This window comes from Sebastes fasciatus, chromosome 8 (assembly GCF_043250625.1).
Source record: "Sebastes fasciatus isolate fSebFas1 chromosome 8, fSebFas1.pri, whole genome shotgun sequence".
Classification (NCBI taxonomy): Eukaryota; Metazoa; Chordata; class Actinopteri; order Perciformes; family Sebastidae; genus Sebastes; species Sebastes fasciatus.
In genome coordinates, this window is record NC_133802.1 from 18244366 (window position 1) to 18264763 (window position 20398).

The 20398-nt window shown below is 41.3% G+C and overlaps 1 protein-coding gene across 5 annotated transcripts in view; it reads right to left on the minus strand.

The window, feature by feature from the left end:
• The window catches only part of LOC141772720 (metabotropic glutamate receptor 7-like), a 110893-nt gene that overhangs the window by 19519 nt on the left and 70976 nt on the right, over nt 1–20398 (minus strand). For all 5 annotated transcript variants that reach the window (XM_074644059.1, XM_074644054.1, XM_074644058.1 and 2 more), the window contains 6 exons: nt 19221–19437; nt 12303–12438; nt 11565–11719; nt 8497–8634; nt 6454–6654; nt 48–187 (listed from right to left, as the gene is read on the minus strand). In XM_074644059.1, the coding sequence (XP_074500160.1) occupies nt 48–187; nt 6454–6654; nt 8497–8634; nt 11565–11719; nt 12303–12438; nt 19221–19332 (882 nt within the window). In that variant the 5' untranslated portion in view covers nt 19333–19437. The remainder of the gene's footprint in view (nt 1–47; nt 188–6453; nt 6655–8496; nt 8635–11564; nt 11720–12302; nt 12439–19220; nt 19438–20398) is intronic.

A 20398-nucleotide genomic window follows, 5' to 3' on the forward strand; every position in this document is an offset into this window, starting at 1 on the left:
TTTGACATTGCGTGTCTGTGTTTCACAGTATCAGTAAATAGTCATACCCTGAGCTGCAGGTTCTCCACCCACTGTCCTACAACCTTATACTCTGGGATGGAGGAGTTGGTCATCTGGAACTGGAACAGGTCATAGCGTCCAGGAGCATCACCGTTCTTGTTAAACACAACTGAGGTTCCAGCGCTGCCTGTACAGACAGAGAGAGAGAGAGAGAGAGAGAGAGAAAATGCAGCAAAATGACAGCAGGATAGAAAAGTGTTAGACGCTGGTGTGATAGGGTACAGCACATCTTCTAATAAGAGGAAAACATGAACTTTTAACCCCTTGTGTTTTACTGTGTGGAGACCTACATGGACCACACAAAGGACCACAGAGTGTTACTCCCATTTAAAACCTCCAAACACAATGACCTATATCTTCAACCTTTATGATTATCACGTACAGGGAAGCAAGCTCCCTACTGACCAATATAGCTCTTCCTCACCTGCTTCCTATGCATCATCACGGCTGCACACTGGCCTCTAGAGGAATATATTTCCATATTCGAAAGATGCTTAGATATATGAACTCTCAGCTGTGCTCTCATATCAGGAATTCAAAGCACCTCCTCAGGTTAGAAGTAATGCATTTCAATCACACAGTGGACAACAACGGGAGATGCAGGGAGGATAAACAGGTCAGCCAAAGCATCATACGGTCCCCATCTGCTCTCAGTGTGCAGCAGCCTGTCTCAAGCCGAGCCCCGAAGATTTCACTAATTAGCTCAGAGAGAGAACTGCCGACACCTGAAACATCACGCAAGAGGAAAATTATTATTATTTTTTTTTAAATGTGCATTTGTGCGATCTCTCAAGCCTGTCAGTTGTGTCAACGTATGCATATCACTCAATTACGACTGCCGAGTGTGTGCAAGATAGTGTGTTAATGCAGACGTCTGTCAACAAGAGATCTCCCTCACAGCTGTAAATTTTGAATGCATTAATGGGGAAAAAGGGGTTGTACTCTATTTTATACATGAGGTCTGCATTGTTGATGAGGCAATTTTTTACCATCCAACAAAGCTGAGAGAGAATGAACTACTGCTGCATTTTACAAGTCTATTCACCTTGGCACTGCATTTAGTAGCTCGTAAGCACGAGAGGAGATACCATTTTTGAAATGGGACGGGGGGAGTCTGATGACACTTGGCATGGGAATTAAGGACTTTAATAGCTCTGGCTATAAAAAGTGTAGAGAAAGGACCAGGAGCATATGTCCAAAAACACTCCTGGGAACATGTTGTCTTTTGTATCTAGAACAGAGCTCGTGGCTTTTGGATGGAAGGCCACTGCACCTTTTCCTTAGTTTTTAGCCAGAAGGGAATTTCATCTCCCTCCAGTTTTTCTTCCAAGGACATTTGTCATTGAACATTCTACAAAAGTTTCAGGCCAAAAGACTCTTGTAAAACAAGAACGGCAGAGGTAGCGAGAGAAAAAGCCCATTTCAGGCGACAGGATATGGGGCCCATTTTAATAAAACAAGAACCCAAATGTTCCTTTCTGACTTTGTGACACCATTTCTCATTACAAATGTCATGTTTATAAGACGTAAGTGTCCATTTCCATGTTGATTCAGAGCCACAAACCCCTCACTATCTGCTGTTATGCAAAGCGGCAGCACATATATTCCACATTAACAATGCAGAAATGGCACCACTGGAGTCGTTTGACCCATCGGTCTTTATGTTTAAAAGTGGAACACTAATTCATAGCTATCCATGTGTCGGCAAGACGGGTGTTCAGAGATAATTCAAGTGTGCTTGTGAAGCCCATAGTGAAAACTCTCTCAATGTGAAAACCAAACCAGAGCTCGGTGGGTGGCAGTCACTGTCCTGTCACTTGTGCTTCCAACAAACAGACAGTAGACTCGTTGACACATTGAATAAAGATGTTGATAAGGTATTGACTCACGTGAGCAAAAGCTATGACAGGGATATCATTCTTACGCTACGCCCCGGCAAAAACATACGGCGATACAAACAAACACACAAAGTCATTCAATAAAGTGACATGAGTGATTGGGCACTTGGCGCTCTTCAGCTTTAGAGCAAATAATTAAGCGGTGTCTCTGTGTGTGCAGATAAAAAGGCATTAGAAATTCCTTTCTGTTTTCCTGATATATTTTCAAGGGAGCAAAATGGTCTGTGTCGGCTCCTTAGTGAGAACGCTGTCTAAGATGAAAGATTTATGCATTTGCATGTGGCTCTGAACTAAGACATGACAAAAGTGCACTGCCGCTGTGCCGAGCAGTGTGGGTGGACTGGGGATCCACTGCTGTGTTTCTCTCGCATCATTATTCTCTCCTCTTTTTTTTTGTGCCTCTCACTCTTCAGCTCTGTGACTCCGGCGCAGTGGGGAGATCAACAAAGGAGGCTTACACTCCTTCGCTCTCAAACATACATTAGCGGTGGCACATACACAGGATAATGTGCGTGGTTCCAGTCTTTAAATGCAATAAGGGGCAGTGAGATATGCCTGATGGAGCCACAACACAACAATCTCTGCTTGCCAGTAAAAAGGTTGCGAGAATATAAAAGCAAGACAGGAAGAAGTAGAGGAGGTGGAGAAGGTAGTGATCTTATTTTTGGCTCAGGTGAAATGAACCGCTTTCTTTGTCAGTGCCACACGGAGGTAAATGTTTTTCAGAAGCTGAAAATCCCCCAAAAAAGTCAGCACAAGCCCAGATGGTTATTGAGATAGGACAGCAGATTCCCAGTCCCATGCATGAATCTGCTCTTAGTTAAGGTCTCCTTGGAATTCTAGCGCTGCACGGGCAGATGCATATATTCTGTTTCTTTAGTTCCGCCTTAAAATCGGAGGGCTTCTCGCCTGCTGGAGCTCTGCAGTGCTGCCATAGCGACCGTGTTAGAGAAAGGAAGGCAACTCTTTAGCCTTTAGTTCACAGATGGAAGTTTGTTTTCTATACAAGTAATTGTAAAGACATATTTGCCCTGTTAAACATGTTCAATGTGTTGCCTACACGCTCTCAACATGGCGACTAAATAATGGCAACACTGCTGTAGGGGAACCGGAGGGTGGGAGCTACACTTCCGCAATGGCACGCTATGTCAACAAAGCAAGGAGAAGCTCGGATTACAACACACATAGAGGGAGAGAGACTTAATTAATTAATTCATTCATTCATTCATTCATAAACGACCTACACCACGGTCGCATGAGCAAGTATACACAACGAGGCTGTAAAGGCGGACGTGTCGACGTGATGACGTGATGACGTGATGACATTTAGTAGTCTCATTTAACCACTTGTTAGCAACCGTCTTTTTTTCAAACATAAAAGCTTAAAATTTCATGACTGGGAAATTTACTGATGTATTTTATATCGTAGAACAAAATGTTAAAATCTCTCAAACTTGTGTTAACCACAGACCTTATTTCAGGCATCTAACTAAAAACCCATAAAAAAAAAAAATTGACTTTGAGAAGAGGGAACTGGAAATGCTAAAATGCTAACTCATTTCCAGGTTTTAGGACTCATTCTTGTACTCTATTGATGCTCTGGATATCATATAGCGAACCTTTAAAGAATAATTCTGGTGAGATTATATATTTTTCTTGTTAACGAATCCCAAGAAAAGACCAAAACCAGTGATGATTTAATCACACTCACAAGTACTGTCTGTATAAAGTTTATTTCTCTGTGCCACAGACCTCCACTGTTGGCCAAAAACTATTAAAACACATCAGAAATCACATCAGTGCACCAGGTGACATGTTCCTTAATTATGATAAACATGGGCACTGTTTATTTTTAATTCCACATAAACCGTCCAGCTGCTGAAAATACTCGCTAGTGCAGCAAAAAGTGTGTTAATCCACTTCTGAATATAGTCCCAAACAAATGCACTATTTGCTCCTGTTTGAGTAACGTTTGCTTAAAACTGTAGTGTCCTGCTGTTTTAGAAAGCTTTTTATTGATATATAAATATACATTTGTGACCTGTTTCTACAGATTTACACCTTCAGTAGGAATGAATAGGCTTAGGGAAGTCAGAAAGTACTGACAATAAAAAATATAAATATATCGCCAGCTTGTAGAATTGTCATAGACTAGTACCAGACCTCTGAATCACTTCCCACATCTTAGAATTTTTCAGCGATACAAATAGGTCTGTGATGTTGGTTGGAAAATAACCGAGCCAATCAGAGCTTTGTAGGCAGGATTACTAATGTGAAAGTCATCTTCCTGTGCCAAAGCCAGAGGAATAGCTACATCCATGAGAAAAAGCAACAGAAAAAAGGCCACTCAGAGAAATAAGAACCCTTAAATCTGAAAATGTCTTTGATCGTTGGAAATAACTTCTGTTTTTACTGAAAATGATTTTCATGGGACGGATATGTCACTTGCTAGAGATTAGTAAGGACAAAAGAAAAAACAAAACAACCCCACCTCTCAAACTGAAATCAGCTAACATGACAGAATAATGACAAAACAAAATGAAATGGCTACCCCGGTTAATGACTAATATTCACTAATATGACAAATATTCTTTTTAAGTGCTCATTTGTTGTAGCAAAAGGTCTTTTATTAGCAGACTATCTAGTATGCCTTTTCCATTCATTCATTTAACCGGGAACAGAAGCAAGGTTGTCCTTCTCCCTGCTCCTTTTCAAGTTTATTAGATTGCAGTTTATATTTTGTGTGAACTTTTGTGTTTTGGAAATATACACTGAAAAGAGGCAAAAATAAATAATGAAATGATATGAAACACCAGGGTCTTTAGTGACTCTATGAAACATCACTGTGGAATGCTTAATACTTAAGAAAAGAGGCACAATGAGCCGGGTCCACCTCTAAAAGTAGGACAGTTTTGTGAGAAGATTACGCTGATGCTTTACTTTAAACAGCTGAATCTTATATAGAACATTTTGTGAAAACACAATGTACTTCAGAAGAAGCCTCCACTGATCACTGGCTGACATATATGCCAACGCATTTGTAATGACAAAGGTTTCTATTGTTAAAAACTCATCTCCCATTTGTCTCTCTTCCTCCACTCCACTTGTGCATTTCAGAGCAGTTGTCATTAATAGCTGTTTGCCATTAATTGTTAAGCATCTCCCCCATCACTCTCTGCACAGGACTGAATAATGTAGAGGTTCAAGTACAGGCAGACCCATAATATATCATATTGGCTCCAAATATCACACAGATCCAGAAGATGTTGTGTTGCTTTGAGCTATGAATGAAATCGAATGCAACTTTAAATTGTAGCCGGCCCACAATAAACTGCATATGGTGCATAAAACAGAGGAGGTGGTATTGACTTATTACCCATTTGCCTACTTGTTATAGTCTGAAACTGAGATGACTCTGGCATATATAACGTCCACAATTTTGTTTTTCTCCAAATTGCGCTCTAAATTGACACTGTGGATTGATGTGGACACAGCAGCTCTGAGTAAATACTTGGAGGATAAAGTAGAAGTTAAAGGAAAAGTTCAACATTTTAAGAATTATTATAATACACTTATTTCTTGCCAAGAGTTAAATGAGACGATTCATGCCGGTCAGCTATATTTTGAGCTTTAAGCCAACATTAAAGTGCTAAGGAGTGCTATGGCTAAAATAGGCATATTTCAGGCAATTCTATGTGTGCCCGCAAGTTTAAAGCAATTGTTTAGTATTCTGGGATATACGCTTATTTGCTTTCTTGCCGAGAGTTAGATGAGAAAATCGATACCACTCTCACGTCTGTAGAGTAAATAATTAGCATAAAGACTGGAAACAGGGGGAAACAGCTAGTCTGGCTCCATCTGAGGATTCTACCGGGACTACCAGCACCTTTCAAGCCAATTAATGTTTGTTTAAAGTGTACAAAAACAGAATCATAAAACGACAATTTGCCGTTTCATGAGAAGTTATGTCTTCGCTTCATGCCTGACAACTGCTCCTGGTAAAGAACATAAAACCACAACTTTTTTTTTACACTTCTTTTTTTTTTTTTGAATAAACAAATCAGATATAACGTGTTAATTTGTGAGCATTAGAGGTGAGAGATGCAAAGTGTTTCCCCGTTACCAGTCTGTGTGCTAAGCTAACTATCTGCTGATTGTAGCTTCATATTTAGCGTTCAGACATGAGAGGATAGCAATAGTATCGATCTTTTCATTTAACTATCAGCGAGAAAACAAATAAGCGTACATCCCACAATGTTGAACTATTCCTTTAATTAATGTAGTAGGGTCAGTAGGCTCATTTGTTTTACCTCATTATGTTTATACGTGGTTCATCCATGTTTATACATTCTTTTAGTCAAGTATATTATTCTAATCTACAGTTTATTCTATTAAAAAGGTCCTCCAAAATTCTGCATAAAGTAATAACATAATTTTCCTTTTCTTATCCACACATTGTGTAAGCATCTGATTACTTTCACGATGCGTCACTCACCGTTGAAGCTGGTGTTTCGTATGTACTTCAGCAGAGTTTTTCCTTCAGCAGACTCCATTTGTGGACAGACGCCAGGATGATCAGGGCACAAGTCTCTCTGCATGGTGTGCAGAGCGTGGGCCATGGCGTACACCGCGTCAATCACAAACTGCACCTTCCCTTCCTGCTCGTACTTGGAGTCGTTCCCGATGCGCTCCTTGCCTTAGGGAAGAAAAGGAAAGAGGAGGACTTACAGGCAAATACACCAAGAGCTATTATAGACATTACATCCTCTCAGCACTACCCCATCATTCCCAGCTTCACTTTTATTCCTCCATTTACCATTTGCTGCCGGTGACTTCAATTGTGATTTTGTAGGAATTACACCTAGAGGGACAATGTGGCATAGCAAATAAGAAGACACATTTAATTCCCCAAGTGGAAAATATCAAGCAGAGCTGTGAGACAAAGTGTTTGTGACAAAAACAGCACACTCAGATTGAATTACTGTGCTGTATTACAAAGTAATAGGCTGCTAAGAACGGGGCTCACTTCTGCAAAGTGATGAAGATCACCATGAACTTTAGTAACATGCTCTTCTACAGTGGCTTCCTGCTCTTTTATATCCTCCTCCCAGTTCACTGCCCTTTCACTATGGGCTGCTGTAAAGGTTTTGCCTCATGCTGCTGATACTCTGCTTGAATACGTAATGTACAACCTCTGCTGGATTTCTGTTTTTGTTAGAAACTGAATTAGCTGTTTTATACTCCTGGTAGATGAAAGCTGCATTTCAAAGCCTGAATGAAAATTAGAACAACAAAAATACTATTATTACTTCATTATCATCATCATTTCAATATCCAAGCTCCCAGTTAATAAAAATGCACCATCAAGGACATAACTCTGATTACTAGAGGACCGATTTCTCCTCAGTTGTTGCTGCTCTTAGCTCACATGGAGAGCTCAGTGGAGGCAGATGGCGTTAATACGACACATATAAGAATGTGGGAGACTTGCATAAACTGACGTAGGTCAAAAGCAATCTGTGCTGACATTTCAGGCCATTTCTCAGAACTTAACATACATCTCAGCCCACACATAACCTTCTTTGCGTTTCAGAGCTCTGCATAGGATGCTAAGTGAACAGTCTTTGAATGCAAACGCCTCCCGTTTATACTCAACATTCATAAATATCAGCTTGAGTTGTATAAAAAGAGAATAGACTGTAGAGACAGTTGTACAGCCAGAAGAGATAAAACACATTTACAGGTATTTTACAGAGGGTTTGTGAGGTTCACTGAGTGGACGAGCGTCTTCTATCTTTGACGCATGATAGAAGACGCCAAACAGGAGATTATAAAGGAAACAAAGTCCTTTGGCAAACAGTAATTTGTGTCACACCGCTATCGCCGTCATCACGTATGTAAGCACGGTTAACACAGCATCCCACATCACAGGCATCATCCTCGCAGATAATGAATGCAGCGCAATGCCTGTCACAGCATTGACAGGCAGAGTTTAGGTAACACGAGAATGCATCACTGTTAACAACACTATCATTAATGCGACCACAAAGATGGTAATAAAGCAGAGAGGGGGAGCATGAGCAGGATTCACTTAGCTTTCAGTCATTTCGCCTGCAATTTCCGACCTAAATAAAGTGGCTCTGTGCAGTTAGTACACACGGCACGACTCTGCTGAGCTGTCAAGGTGACTGGGTTAAGGGGGAAGAGAGGGAATATGGGATTTAAGAGTTACAGGACATTAGCCACAGGAGCAGACGCTCTGTAACTGTAGTATGACTAAGACGGGTGGTGCATTATTATTCTAATAATAAACTCGGCCTGGCTTGCACCCGCTGGGTAGAAACACCTGGTGTTAGACTTTCTGGTTGCGCTGCAGACAAAGAGGGGTTGAATTAAAACCCCAACAGTCGATCTGCTGCTACTAATGCGAATAAAAGGTCAAGTTCACATCAACCTGACAAGGGAGGGTGGAAATATGCATCGACTATTAGTGTAATACAGAAATGTTTCCACTTTATTCATGTCACAACTCGTGTACCTGTGCATTTACGGCTCGTATCCTCTCTCTTCGAAGCACTGAGGAGCCTGCAGTCAAAGTTTTCCTCCCAGAATTCAGCAAACCACACGTTCCTGCGGTTGTTCTCTAGGGTGAGCCCAGTGAAGTATTCATCAAACCCTGGGAGGAGAGGAAACAGGAGAATGGCTCAGTTCCGGACCAATTATCAACCAATTCAAACCTGGAGGAAGTGAAGCGAAACTTGCTGCAGCAGTGTCGTGGTTGGTGGTGTGGCGGTGTGGTGTTGGCCGCTAGGTGTTGGAAACACACCAGCAAGCACATACTTCATCAAAAATTGACCGTGGTGGTTCCACTTCCTCTCAAGCCCCATGGAACTTTAATCACTTCTTTCATCTAGGAAATTACATTAATTAAAAAACAGGATGCATAATAAATAACGCAGGGATTGTAAGCGTTGCCGCAGCCTGTTGCCTCTAGCTGCGGGGTCCTGCAGGTGCTGAACAGGTTTTTCTTCCCTTCATTAAATCCATTACAATAGATATGGATTGAAGGCATGGTGTATTAGCTTAACATTCATTTCAACGGGCATTAGGTGCCTGTATGAAGCATGAGCTTGAGGAGAGGTAACTTGCTGCAACAAAGGGGAAAAAAAAGCTTGTTTGCTGAATTTTGTGGTCTTGAAGATGCAACTTTACCACCCAATGTGGGTCAGGGAACTGAGCTGGGACAAAACTTCACCGTGGTGCAGTATTTTTTCTTTTACCTTTTGTTTCACAATTTCCTTGAGAATAATCCGTATTTCCCATTTTAAAGTCTGTCTGTCTGTATCCGCTCTCTCCATTATCCAGTCATATCAGATGAGTCGTGGGTAGTAGAGGTGATAATGGCTAATCAGAGCTGAATGACTCGGCTGATTTTCTTTTCAAAAGACCATCAATGATGCATGGTGGATTAATACTATTCTGCCTCGCTGCCTCCAGAGTGTACATTTGTCCTGGCTAGACCTCCCCTAATTACAAAGAGCTTCATAAAACTCAGACTTTCAAATTTCCTCGATTGTAATGATGAGTGGTTATCAGGACTGTGACACTGGACAGGATTTAAAATAGATGGTACATGCTGTGAATAATCTTTCTGTAGTGAATTTGTACATTTTTACAGTACAATCTCCACCTTTTCCTTGTGGGTGAAGCTACAGTTTGAAGACAAATCCACCCCTAAAAAGCAATTGAAAATGGTATTTCTTGTGGAGTTTAATGACAGAGAAATGTTAAAATAATCATAAAAACTTCAATACGTAATATTAAATATTAAAAACTGATTTACAGCTTCATCTCAGACTCATCCTTTTTGTCCTTTTCAACAATGGTACAGTGGAGACCAGAGATACCAATTTCTCCACAGACAGCAGGCTGAGTTAAACTACATTGCTGAATTTATCTGTGATGACCGCAAAAGGTGACAAAGTTTACATTTATTGGTTCCAGGATCCAATAAAATCTACGGAGTGGCCAATTTGTCCACACTGACTTTAGTCTGGTCATGTACAACCCACGGCCAAATGCAACAACAAGGTCACACTTGTTCTCTGAGGATTGTCGAAAGTCACTGTGAGAGAAATGTAGGAAATTGCCAACTGGAGTAGAAATAGATGAGGCAGGGGGGATGTGGGTACACCGAATGTATGTGTATGTGTGTGTAATGTGAAAGGGGTCACCTGACGCTGCAGTTCCTCTCAGCGCTGTGGAACATTTTAGCATCTTTTAGTTCATTGTTTTGGTTTTAATGGCCTTGCTGCATCATCAATTACAGCTGTTACAGACACAGCAGCAGGCAGCTTTTTAATCAAACAATTTCTCATAATCCCATTGTACCCTACCAACTCTAAGCAGCAGACAGGGTTAACAACTAGCTGATGAACAGAGAGGGGCACCTATGGCTAATTATATTTATTTACAGTTTTGCTGAAAGGAGTGAATACTGAATGCAAATTTGACATCTGGTCAGAACCAGGACTCTAAATTAATGCTAATAAGCAGCTGTTTGCCTACACATTGACCATATCAACTTTATAAAGTGATAATATAGATTAATGTTGTGTAAAGCTTGTTGCACTGCCTCCAAAAGAAAAGCCCCCCAAAAATTATTATTGAATGTTTAAAGCAGCTGTAATCAATATTTTTATATTTACAATAGATCACATGCATAGACTGTATATACGAAGTGGACGTAGTCAATGTGACATCACCCATTGGTTTGGGGACTGCTGTTTTGAAGCCTCGAGTTCAGCATTTTGGCCGTCGCCATCTTGGTTATTTGCAACCAAAAGTGACATGAGAGGGTGGAGCTTAGCACAACCAAACGCTGAATAAGATATTTTTAGGCAACCAAAAATGTTATAATAAACTTTCATGAACTGAAAACACACTGTGAAAGGGTTAAAGTTGGAAGACAAAAACACGGACAACTCCTAGACCGGACAACGCCGAGCTAGCGACCTGTCAATCACAAGGTCGCAACTCCCTAAAGCATCCCCTGCTTTATGGTCTATTTGACTCTAAATGGGACCATAATTTACTAAATGAATATCATGCTGTATTGAAGAAGACTTGAAACCAGTGATTGAGACCATAAACTCATGTCTACAATGTTTACTGAGGTAATAAATCAAGTAAGAAGTAGGTTCATTTTCTCAGACTTCTATACAAACGGACTTCTTTTTGCAACCAGAGGAGTCGCCCCCTGCTGGCTGTTAGAAAGAATGCAAGTTTAAGGCACTTCAGCATTGGCTTCACTTCTCAGACCCCGGAGGTTGCCGTCTGGTCACATGTCTAGAGTTAATATTGGACTTACATTTGCCTGGTAGACAAAAGCAGGACCCAATAAAAATAATTATTGTGTTTTTTTCACTTTTTTTGTTGTTAAAGTTTTTCTGCAATTAATTACACAGACACACACACTTAGGCAAAAAGACTACAGAAGGCAATTACTCCCAACAAAAGTGAAAGTAAAATAGAAAATAATACAATACAATAACACAACATGTGATGAAGCATGTAGTCTCTATGTGTACATTAGAGTGTGCGTACCTTCAATGGAGGAGCGTTTGGGCAGTATAGTGACTGCTCCCACCGCTACATCCTCGAGCTGGTGGATCGGGCTGCTCTTGGCCCCCCAGCTGTCAGATCCAATCCACAGGAAATGGCCCACCTGATTGGCCCTCTTGGTGGCATTGAGAACTCCCCTGCAAGGACACCCATGTGTGAATTAGGAGAGAGCACAGGGGGTGTCTGCAATCCAATATCTATTACACAAAGGCATAGCTAGCTTTAAGGAGTTGTTTGCAATGTACAGTTCTTCAATTTATCTTATTAAAGCTGGGAGGAAAAGGAGAGCAACTATTGTTATTTTGTTTGTTTATGTTTATATATGGTTTGTATGTTTTATTTAAAAAGAATTACAATCATTAACCTCCATTTCTCCCACTCATTCTTTCTTTTACATTTCCCTAGCATTCATAATGAATATACAGGTACTAAATATTTGATTGTTTCTTTACATAAATATTTCCCACGGGGCATTGTAAATGAAACAATATCTCTCTCTGTTGCTTTGTTGAGATCCGTATTCCCTCTTCTCCTCCGAGGCACGATTGTGTTTGTGTTGTTGGAGGTATGTTTGTGTAGCAGACATCCTGTACGCATGGCAAATTGGTGCCTCTAGCCTGTCTTCAGGAGCTGCTACTCGGAGATTAAAGACCTCAACATGGCGAGCCATCAACGCGCCTGAGCAACACGGGTGAATCCAGAATGCGCGGCGCTCCTCACCGTATGTCTTCTTCACTGGCAAAGATGACGACTGCCCGCGAGTGCTGCGTTTCCAGCAGTTGTTGGATGGCTTTGTCATAATCCTCCAGTTTGGGGTTGTGGGGAATTTTCAAAGACTGGGCGATGCAGATTCCACCTTTTTAATGGGAGAGGGGTAAGAAATGATCAGACCTCTGGGATGATCTCACCCATTCACTCACTCACTCTCTCTCACACACACACACACACACACACACACACACAAAAGCCTGGGGTCACAATAGCTGCTTTTTTTCTTTGGAAATGAAAAAATCTGAATACAATAGTGAGATTTTGATGATGCCGTCATGCTTGCTATAGAGTCTAAATGATAGTCTTACAGTGTATACATTTACATTTAGGCAATGATCCGAAAACCACAGCGGCGTGCGATATAACACTCAAACTGCGCCTGCTGACTGAGCACCAGAGTCATTTCACAGAGTGAGAGAGTTATAAACATATCTGCTAAAACAAATCCAATAATCCACACCAACAGGGACATAAAGCTACAGATTTCATAATATGGATTTGAGAAAAACCCAACAGCTTGCCATTGACTTTTCATTTAAAGTCATTATCAAACATCTCTTGTTGGACCCTGAACCAATCAGATAGCACAGCCGGCAATAACAAACAAAGAGGATATTAATACTGACAATAAATCACTCTCAGACAGGTCACCACTAATGAGTTTGTACAGGATGAAGGGTACTGATTGCTGCCTTGCGTTGCTAAATAGTGACTACATATTTGGCACAGTATATTATCACAATTGGCTTTAAGCAGTTTGCTGGATATCGTTTCCTTCTAGGTTATATTCAGGAGCTCATTATCGGGCGGAGAAGCAAAATTATACCTTTCATAAAAAAATAATAAAAAGAGAGTTTCGCTTCAGTGTGGTAATTACAGGTGCGGAGGACAAGCTAACCTTTGAGGCACTTTGGATAAACAGATAATATGATCACCTGAGCTTCTGTAGGCCCAGATTTGAGGCAGCAGCCTATGTGTCCTGAGTCAACAGCAAAGCTCTACCCAAACCAATTAAAATTTCTCCCACTCAAGCATTTTAATAGCCTACCCAATAACCTTTCAGTTTGAGTTTCCCTGAGTAGACAGAGAAATGGAAAGAATCTTATAATTGCTAGTCTCCTCAGGCTCATTACTTTGATATAAACAGCTTTTAGTTGGCAGATCACACATCTCCAGTCACGGTTTACTGTCACATTTTCTAAAGGTAGAAAGATAGAAAAATGACAACTGCTGAACCTCCTCTTGACGATCCATCTTTCAAGTATCAGCAGACAGAACCGGGAGTATTTCTCGACGCGAGAAAACATTTTGCATGCGCCAAAAGACCTCTGGGAAGGCTGCTGTTATCCGCCCTAAGTGGACTAAACATAAAAATGGAGATTCGGCAAATGGACTAGCTGTTGCTTAAGGGTTTGTGGTATCCTGTTAAAGTGTAACGTGCTTGGTGTCATTTGTGCAGAGCAGCCGGCGTAGTAGGTCTCCAAGGGACAACACTAAAGCTCGGTTTCAGCGCAGAGATTTCAGATGATTTCAGCCAGAAAGGCTACAGTTTGACACTGCACTTCGAGGTTTTCTGTTTTAGGAAACTCTAGCACTGTAAAATATCTGATCCTGGTGTATAAGCAGCACCTTTCAGTCCCAGGGGGTTGTATGTCTGCAGGTATCGCATTAATCCCAGAGAGGGAAAAAAAAGAAAAATCTATTTTTTTCGCCGAGAACTTAAGTCTCATGAAAATGCATTAACTCCATTATGACAAAAAAAAACCTGCAGGCTTGTGTGAAGAGCTATAATGGTATAACAGTCTTGAACAGAGACATATTATAGGTCACAACAGTCAATAATACAGACAGAGACCACAGGAGCCACTGATGAAGATAAGAAGCATTTGGAGCTGATCCCATCTTCAGAGAGAGAGAGAGAGAGAGCGAGCAAAGAGCTGAACACGCTGCGGGCTCAAGACGGCCCTAAAGGCTGCGGACTGGCGGTTGTGCAGCGGTGGCTAAATTATTGAAATCCTGCAGAATACCTCATCTGTCAGTCAGTCAGATGGTCAGTTAGTCAGGGAGGCAGGAATGATGGAAATGCAGGTATCGTGTCTGTACTTCCAGAGAGCTGTGCTGTGGGTCGGAACGCCCCCACCTGTCACTGGAAGGCACTGTGTGGACTTTAAAGAGTCCTCGACTCAAACAGAGGGTTTAAAAAAGAGCGGCATGTCTGTCTCGGCTGGAGATGTGTGATGTGAGACAGTTCAATGTCAGGCTCTGGGAGGAGAGAGGAGTGTTGAAGTCTTATCCAAGAAAAGGGATTGTATAGTAATACTGTAACTTCTGGCTGCCATTTAAGTCGGCAGTATACGTCATCAGGACTGCTCAGTCTGTAGGGCTGTGTGATGGATACGTATCATGATACAGGGGTTATGATTCAATATATTGCAATACTGTAAGCAAGGCGATATATATTATATATTGTGATTATTGCGAAAACTGTCATAGAATAAAGAATACCCCACCATATGCATAAATCTGAGACTTTTTTATGTAATCAGAACGGTGGGATCTGTATTTTAATTATCTCAGCCCCTGTAACATCCAACATCATAGCACTACTTTTTGTGCAATCTGAGCAACTGTCTGCAACGAATCTTTGTATGTTAACTATTAATTAAAAATTGTTACGTTTTGAGAATCGATACAATATCACGAAACATAATATATACTTAAAGCTTCAGTAGGCAGAATTCTTTTGGCATCATTGGGCAAAAATTCCATAATGACCTTTCAGCATATTTGAATTCAAGTGTTCTGAGAGATAACTAGACTTTTGCACCTCCTTTTGGCTCTGTTTTCAGAATTTCAAAAATCTACTTTGGCCAAACACAGGTCATTTCAGACAGAGAGAGAGAGCGTTCCTATTGGCTGTTCAGTCAACAGAGGCAGCTGTCAATCACTCATAAACTCCGATCAAACGGTCAAACTAGGCAGCGCTGATCAAATATGAATCAATATTCTGTTACTGTAATGCCTATTTCTCACCTCTAATGTTTTTAGAAACATTTTGCAGCTAAACAGTACACTGCAAGATGTTTCTGAAAACATTTGAGGTGAGAAATAGGCATTACAGTGCTGCCTAGTTTTTCGCGAGTGATTGATAGCTGCTCAGAGACGGTAAGGCTCCAGCTCGGCTCTGATTGGTTGTTTTCCTCCAGTCTGTGAAATCTTGCAGATGCTATCAGGAGCACCGGAGGACACCAGAGGCACATCATTTTTTTCAGATTACCTGTCTCATGCATTACTGTCAGGATATAGTGACTGTTTTATGCAAATAACTTGTTGGATGGTCGAACAGCTTTGGAAAGCCCCTCCCCCCAAACCTATTCGACATTTACACCCACTTCATGCATCGATTGGCCAAGCTCTCTTTTTTCCATTCATTACACTACTATTTCTGTCAATTTTTGTGTGTACAACGGTGTGCAACACTATGAATATTTTCCAGGAGAAGCTCTCTGAAAATATGCAGCTATAAACACTTTTGCCTTTCGATGTGGTCGGACAAACAAGTCGTACAAACTAGGTTGTTTCAAGCATGGCCTGACCTTTACAGCCAGTGAGGAGGTGAAGAGAAAGTATAAGTTTGTCTTAAATCTCTCTAAATACTCAGAATGGTAAACCGCTGCTTACATAAGAAGTAAGTTTATGACACTGCCATTTTTAGCTGCACTTCATTCATTTACCTATGACCCTACAGCATCATATCAAAACTCTATGCACCGTGAGCCCTCTGCTCCACATTTGATTAATATATCAAAGAGAGCTAAATGATGATTAAATGATCACGATCAGGCCCTTGGAAGTTCTACACTTATCTATCTGAGTGCCATAGGTCATGCTCTGCATTAACTGCTTCAATTATTCATCCTCGATGCCCTGGGTTCTGAAAACGCACTCCGGGGCGAGGATTCCAGCTTCGCCATTTTGCTTAGTGAAATACAAATCCTTTTAAATTAGAGGCTCTTGATGGATTCGACCCCCCGCCCGCCTACAGAACACCCTCCAAACCCAAACCTCCAGGGGATCCACAATGCTGCAATTATATTTATCACCTCGGCAGTCAAAAGGCAGACCCGCTCTCTCCAGTCGCCCCGCCTGGACACGTGGGAGCACATCAAGATGGGCTGACATGCGGCTGACATTCATATTCTACATCTGTGTGCCCTTCCGCTGCCGGTCTGTGGACTTGGCAATGTCAAAGGGTCAGCCAGAAGTAGCGTGGTCTATTTTACCGTGTTTGCAGATGCATCATGCTTCCTCCCTAGTCCTCTCCTACAGCTAAATATGAGTGCTATTCTTAACCGGCAGATTTTTCTCCCCTCTCACAGCTCAGACTAGATCCAAGAACGCATCGTGTTGGCAACTTAGCTGCAATCAATTCCACAGTGATACTTTGTGGGAGGTTTTCCTCAAATGCGAGTCTTTTTATCAAATGGGAAAACCGAACTGCATCGCTCTGGCTTGAGTCCAGACAGACACAGAAAAATACAAACAAGATTTATCTCTGCCAGTTTCACCTGGAGCCAGGATGAAGGTGCACAATGGGAACAGTGCCTAAACAAGGAGAGAGAAAGTGGAGTGAAAAAAAAGAAGAATAGAAAAAAACAGCAGAGATCAATACAGGCTGACCATCACTCCAGTCTCTGCTTGGGGTAATGGGTAGCCATATTGCATTAGTCCGCTAGATGGTTCTCCTTGAAGTGGTGAAGCGAGAATCCTACTAATGCATCTGACATTTCACTGCAACCAAACAGGGCAGCCACAGAAAAACGTCTCAAGGCCTCACGGATCAGCTTGCACGGATGCTGCAACACACCAACATTCAACCAAAAAAGTTGTTGTTGTTCCGCAGTTTAGCAATTTCTGTGTTTAATACATCTTTTCACACCACACTAACAGTATTTTCCAGATATTCTCTCTTTCCATATTCACTAAGATGTTTGCTTCTTATTCAATTCGATCCATTCCAGTCTGCTCGGGTGCAGAACTGGAGCCTTTGAATGAATCCTGTGAATGTACAGTTATGCTATTACATAATTAATGTGTTTATTAAAGATAAGATGCCTTGGGTACTGGAAGCTTTTTCTTTAGAGGAAATAATTCCCATTTGTATATGAATACAAAATATTGCAAAAGTGACTGCAGCTCAGTAGCAATAGGATGAGTCAACAACAACAATGGTTTTTAATTTCATACTCCTTGTGTAGCTGTTTGAGAGCCACAATAGTAGCAGGGTGTTGCTGCTCTTTGCATGAGAAAAAAAAAAAGAAACATCAGGGGAAATTGCGAAACTGTGTTTATCCACAGGATATAAGATGAATTGAAACTTCCAAAATAAGCTTTTTTCCTATACGGGCTACTTTCTCTCTGTGTCGATGCAAATTACACAGCCACAAAGTTTTAATGAGTGGACACAAATGCACACAGATAAAATATTCATGCATGCTGGACTTCTGATCAGTTCCTGTGGGATATTATTAGCTTTCCTCATTTCAGAGGTTTCCGTACATTAGAAGAGACAGAGATCACTCCCTGCTGATTTACAGGAAATGGATTGGGGGATTCATAGAAGGTCGAGGTGCGAAGCGGCGAAATGCTCGCTCCTATTGTCGGGGGTTGCGTGAATGTGTGCTGTCAAGAATCATGAATGGTGATTTTTCCAGCCCAGGTAACATTCATCTTAAATTACTTCACAAATATGGAAAAAGAATTGGAGCTCTGAACACACAACTATTGCCTTCTCGCAGAAATACTGCAGCAGCAGATTGTAAACCCCATGATTTGACGAAGATAGCCGACCCATTGTGCTGTATAGCGACTGGGTGTCTCCTGGCGACAGCAGTGACTGCTGATTCACATGTACCACCACATGCCAACAACAGCATCACCGTGGAAAAAAAACAGGTGAGTCAAGCATGAGCACAATTTTCAGCACAGTCACAGAGAAAACCACAACACCTCTTCTGAATGCAAATCTCTATTGTAAATACTCTTCAACCTTCTAACCTCTTAAAACCCAAATGTAAACTTAACAACTTAGCTGTTCAACCTGAAAAACGATCATTGCCACTTTAAACAATCACCATTAATGTTACATTACAGGACCCAACAAACAAGACGGATTCTAATAGCTTGATTCGAGCCCTTTCAGCGGTTCGGCTCTCTCCGTTTAATCATATGGTTTCTCAGAGAAATGTCGAGAGACATCCACCAAAGAAGGCTTCTTTTCTAAAAAAGACTAAATATCTGAATCCCTGCTGCTTCATGCACACAGCCAGAACAGAGTGGTTTGTACTGACTGACCACAAGGCTGACTGACCATCATTACCATCCTCAGAGCCCTGTACTCTCACTAGCAGGAATAAAATATGAGGTTGAGTGAAACAGAAAAGGCAGAGTGTAAAACAAAACTCATGTCTCTCCAATGACCAGTTGCCAGACCATCTCTCTCTCCTCTCTGCGGGCTAAAGAGAACACATTTTTAAAAAATTGCTTTTCTGAATGTGCACAAAAAAGCTGAATACATACATTACAGTGACATGGGTGAAGGACATGCTCATTATTGCAACATGGTATCCTCTCTACAAGCTGTTTCTCTGTCTACATTTCCAGTAACACTCCACAACTCACTGGGGGACTGAAACAGGGGTTGCCAAACAGATCAATAAATCATCCAGCCAAAACAGATTTCACGATGAATTGGAAATGCAAAATGAGCTTACTCTGGTGAAAAATGCATGTTTAAATCATAGGAATACATTTAAAAAAGGGATTATAATTCTGCTCTGTGCTCTGGCCCTGCTCATCTTTTCTTACCTCCTTCTTTGGAGAGTTGTGTGAAGGCCTCCACGCCCTTCTCTCCGTAGCTGCCCTCTGAGGCGATGGTGGAGACGTAAGTCCAGCCCAAGGCGCGGATAATGTCCACCATGGCCTGGGCCTGGAATGAGTCTGGAGGAACCACCCGTGAGAAGAAGTCATAGCGGCGGTCATCACTCAACTCCGGGGCTGTTGACGCATAGCTTATCTGCGGGATCTTGAAGAGAACAAGTGGGGATGGGGAGGGGAAGGGAACGTTTACTCATGTGCTGGTGCTATTCTGGTGCAGCATCATGGCTGGTTGCTATGACGGCTCTGATAAATCACATTCGTAATGACTGCATCTGAAATCACTCCCTATTTAATATAAGGTGCACTATATTTACAGCCATTTTATTTGAGTGCCTACATTCTGAGTGTGAAATTTATGGACAATATGCCCTCAGTCCAGAGCCCACAATGGAATGAAAAAGTAGTGCCCATGACATGTACAGTACATTTTTGCGAGCAATCCCACAATGCAATGTGTGACAGATCCAAAATTTACAGCACTTGCCACGCAGGGTCAGATATATTTTGAGCTTCAGGGAAAAAGTTAGACATTTGGGGAAATATGCTTAGTCGCTTTTTTGCCGAGAGTTTAATGAGAAGATCGATAACACTCATTTCTCTACACTACACACAAAACTACTCCCAGCAGCTGGTTAGCTTATATTAGCAGAAAGAAGTGCCTTTGTGCTAAGCTAAGCTAACTTGCTGCTGGCTGTAACTGTATATTGAACGTACAGACATGAGAGTATCAATCTTCCCATCGCTCTCTCCACAAGAAAGTGAATAAACCCAATTCCCAAAAATCAAATATTCATTGAATGCAACATAAATGTGTTTCACTTCATTTCAGTTTGCCTTGCTACCATTTTTCATATCTGCATCAGTTTAATATGTGCCAGCAACAGGTTTACAACATTCAAATGCATTGTTATACGTGGAGTAACTGTGAAGGCTATGAGAGAATATTGTTTAACATCTACAAAAAAGATCCTGTCACAAACAGTTACAACAGGAATAGATAATAGCAGTATATTGTATTTTACATTCATTGTCATATTTAATATTTGACACATGGATTTGATTTCACATGGGTGTACCATATAAACAATTATGTTTGTCCCATTAAT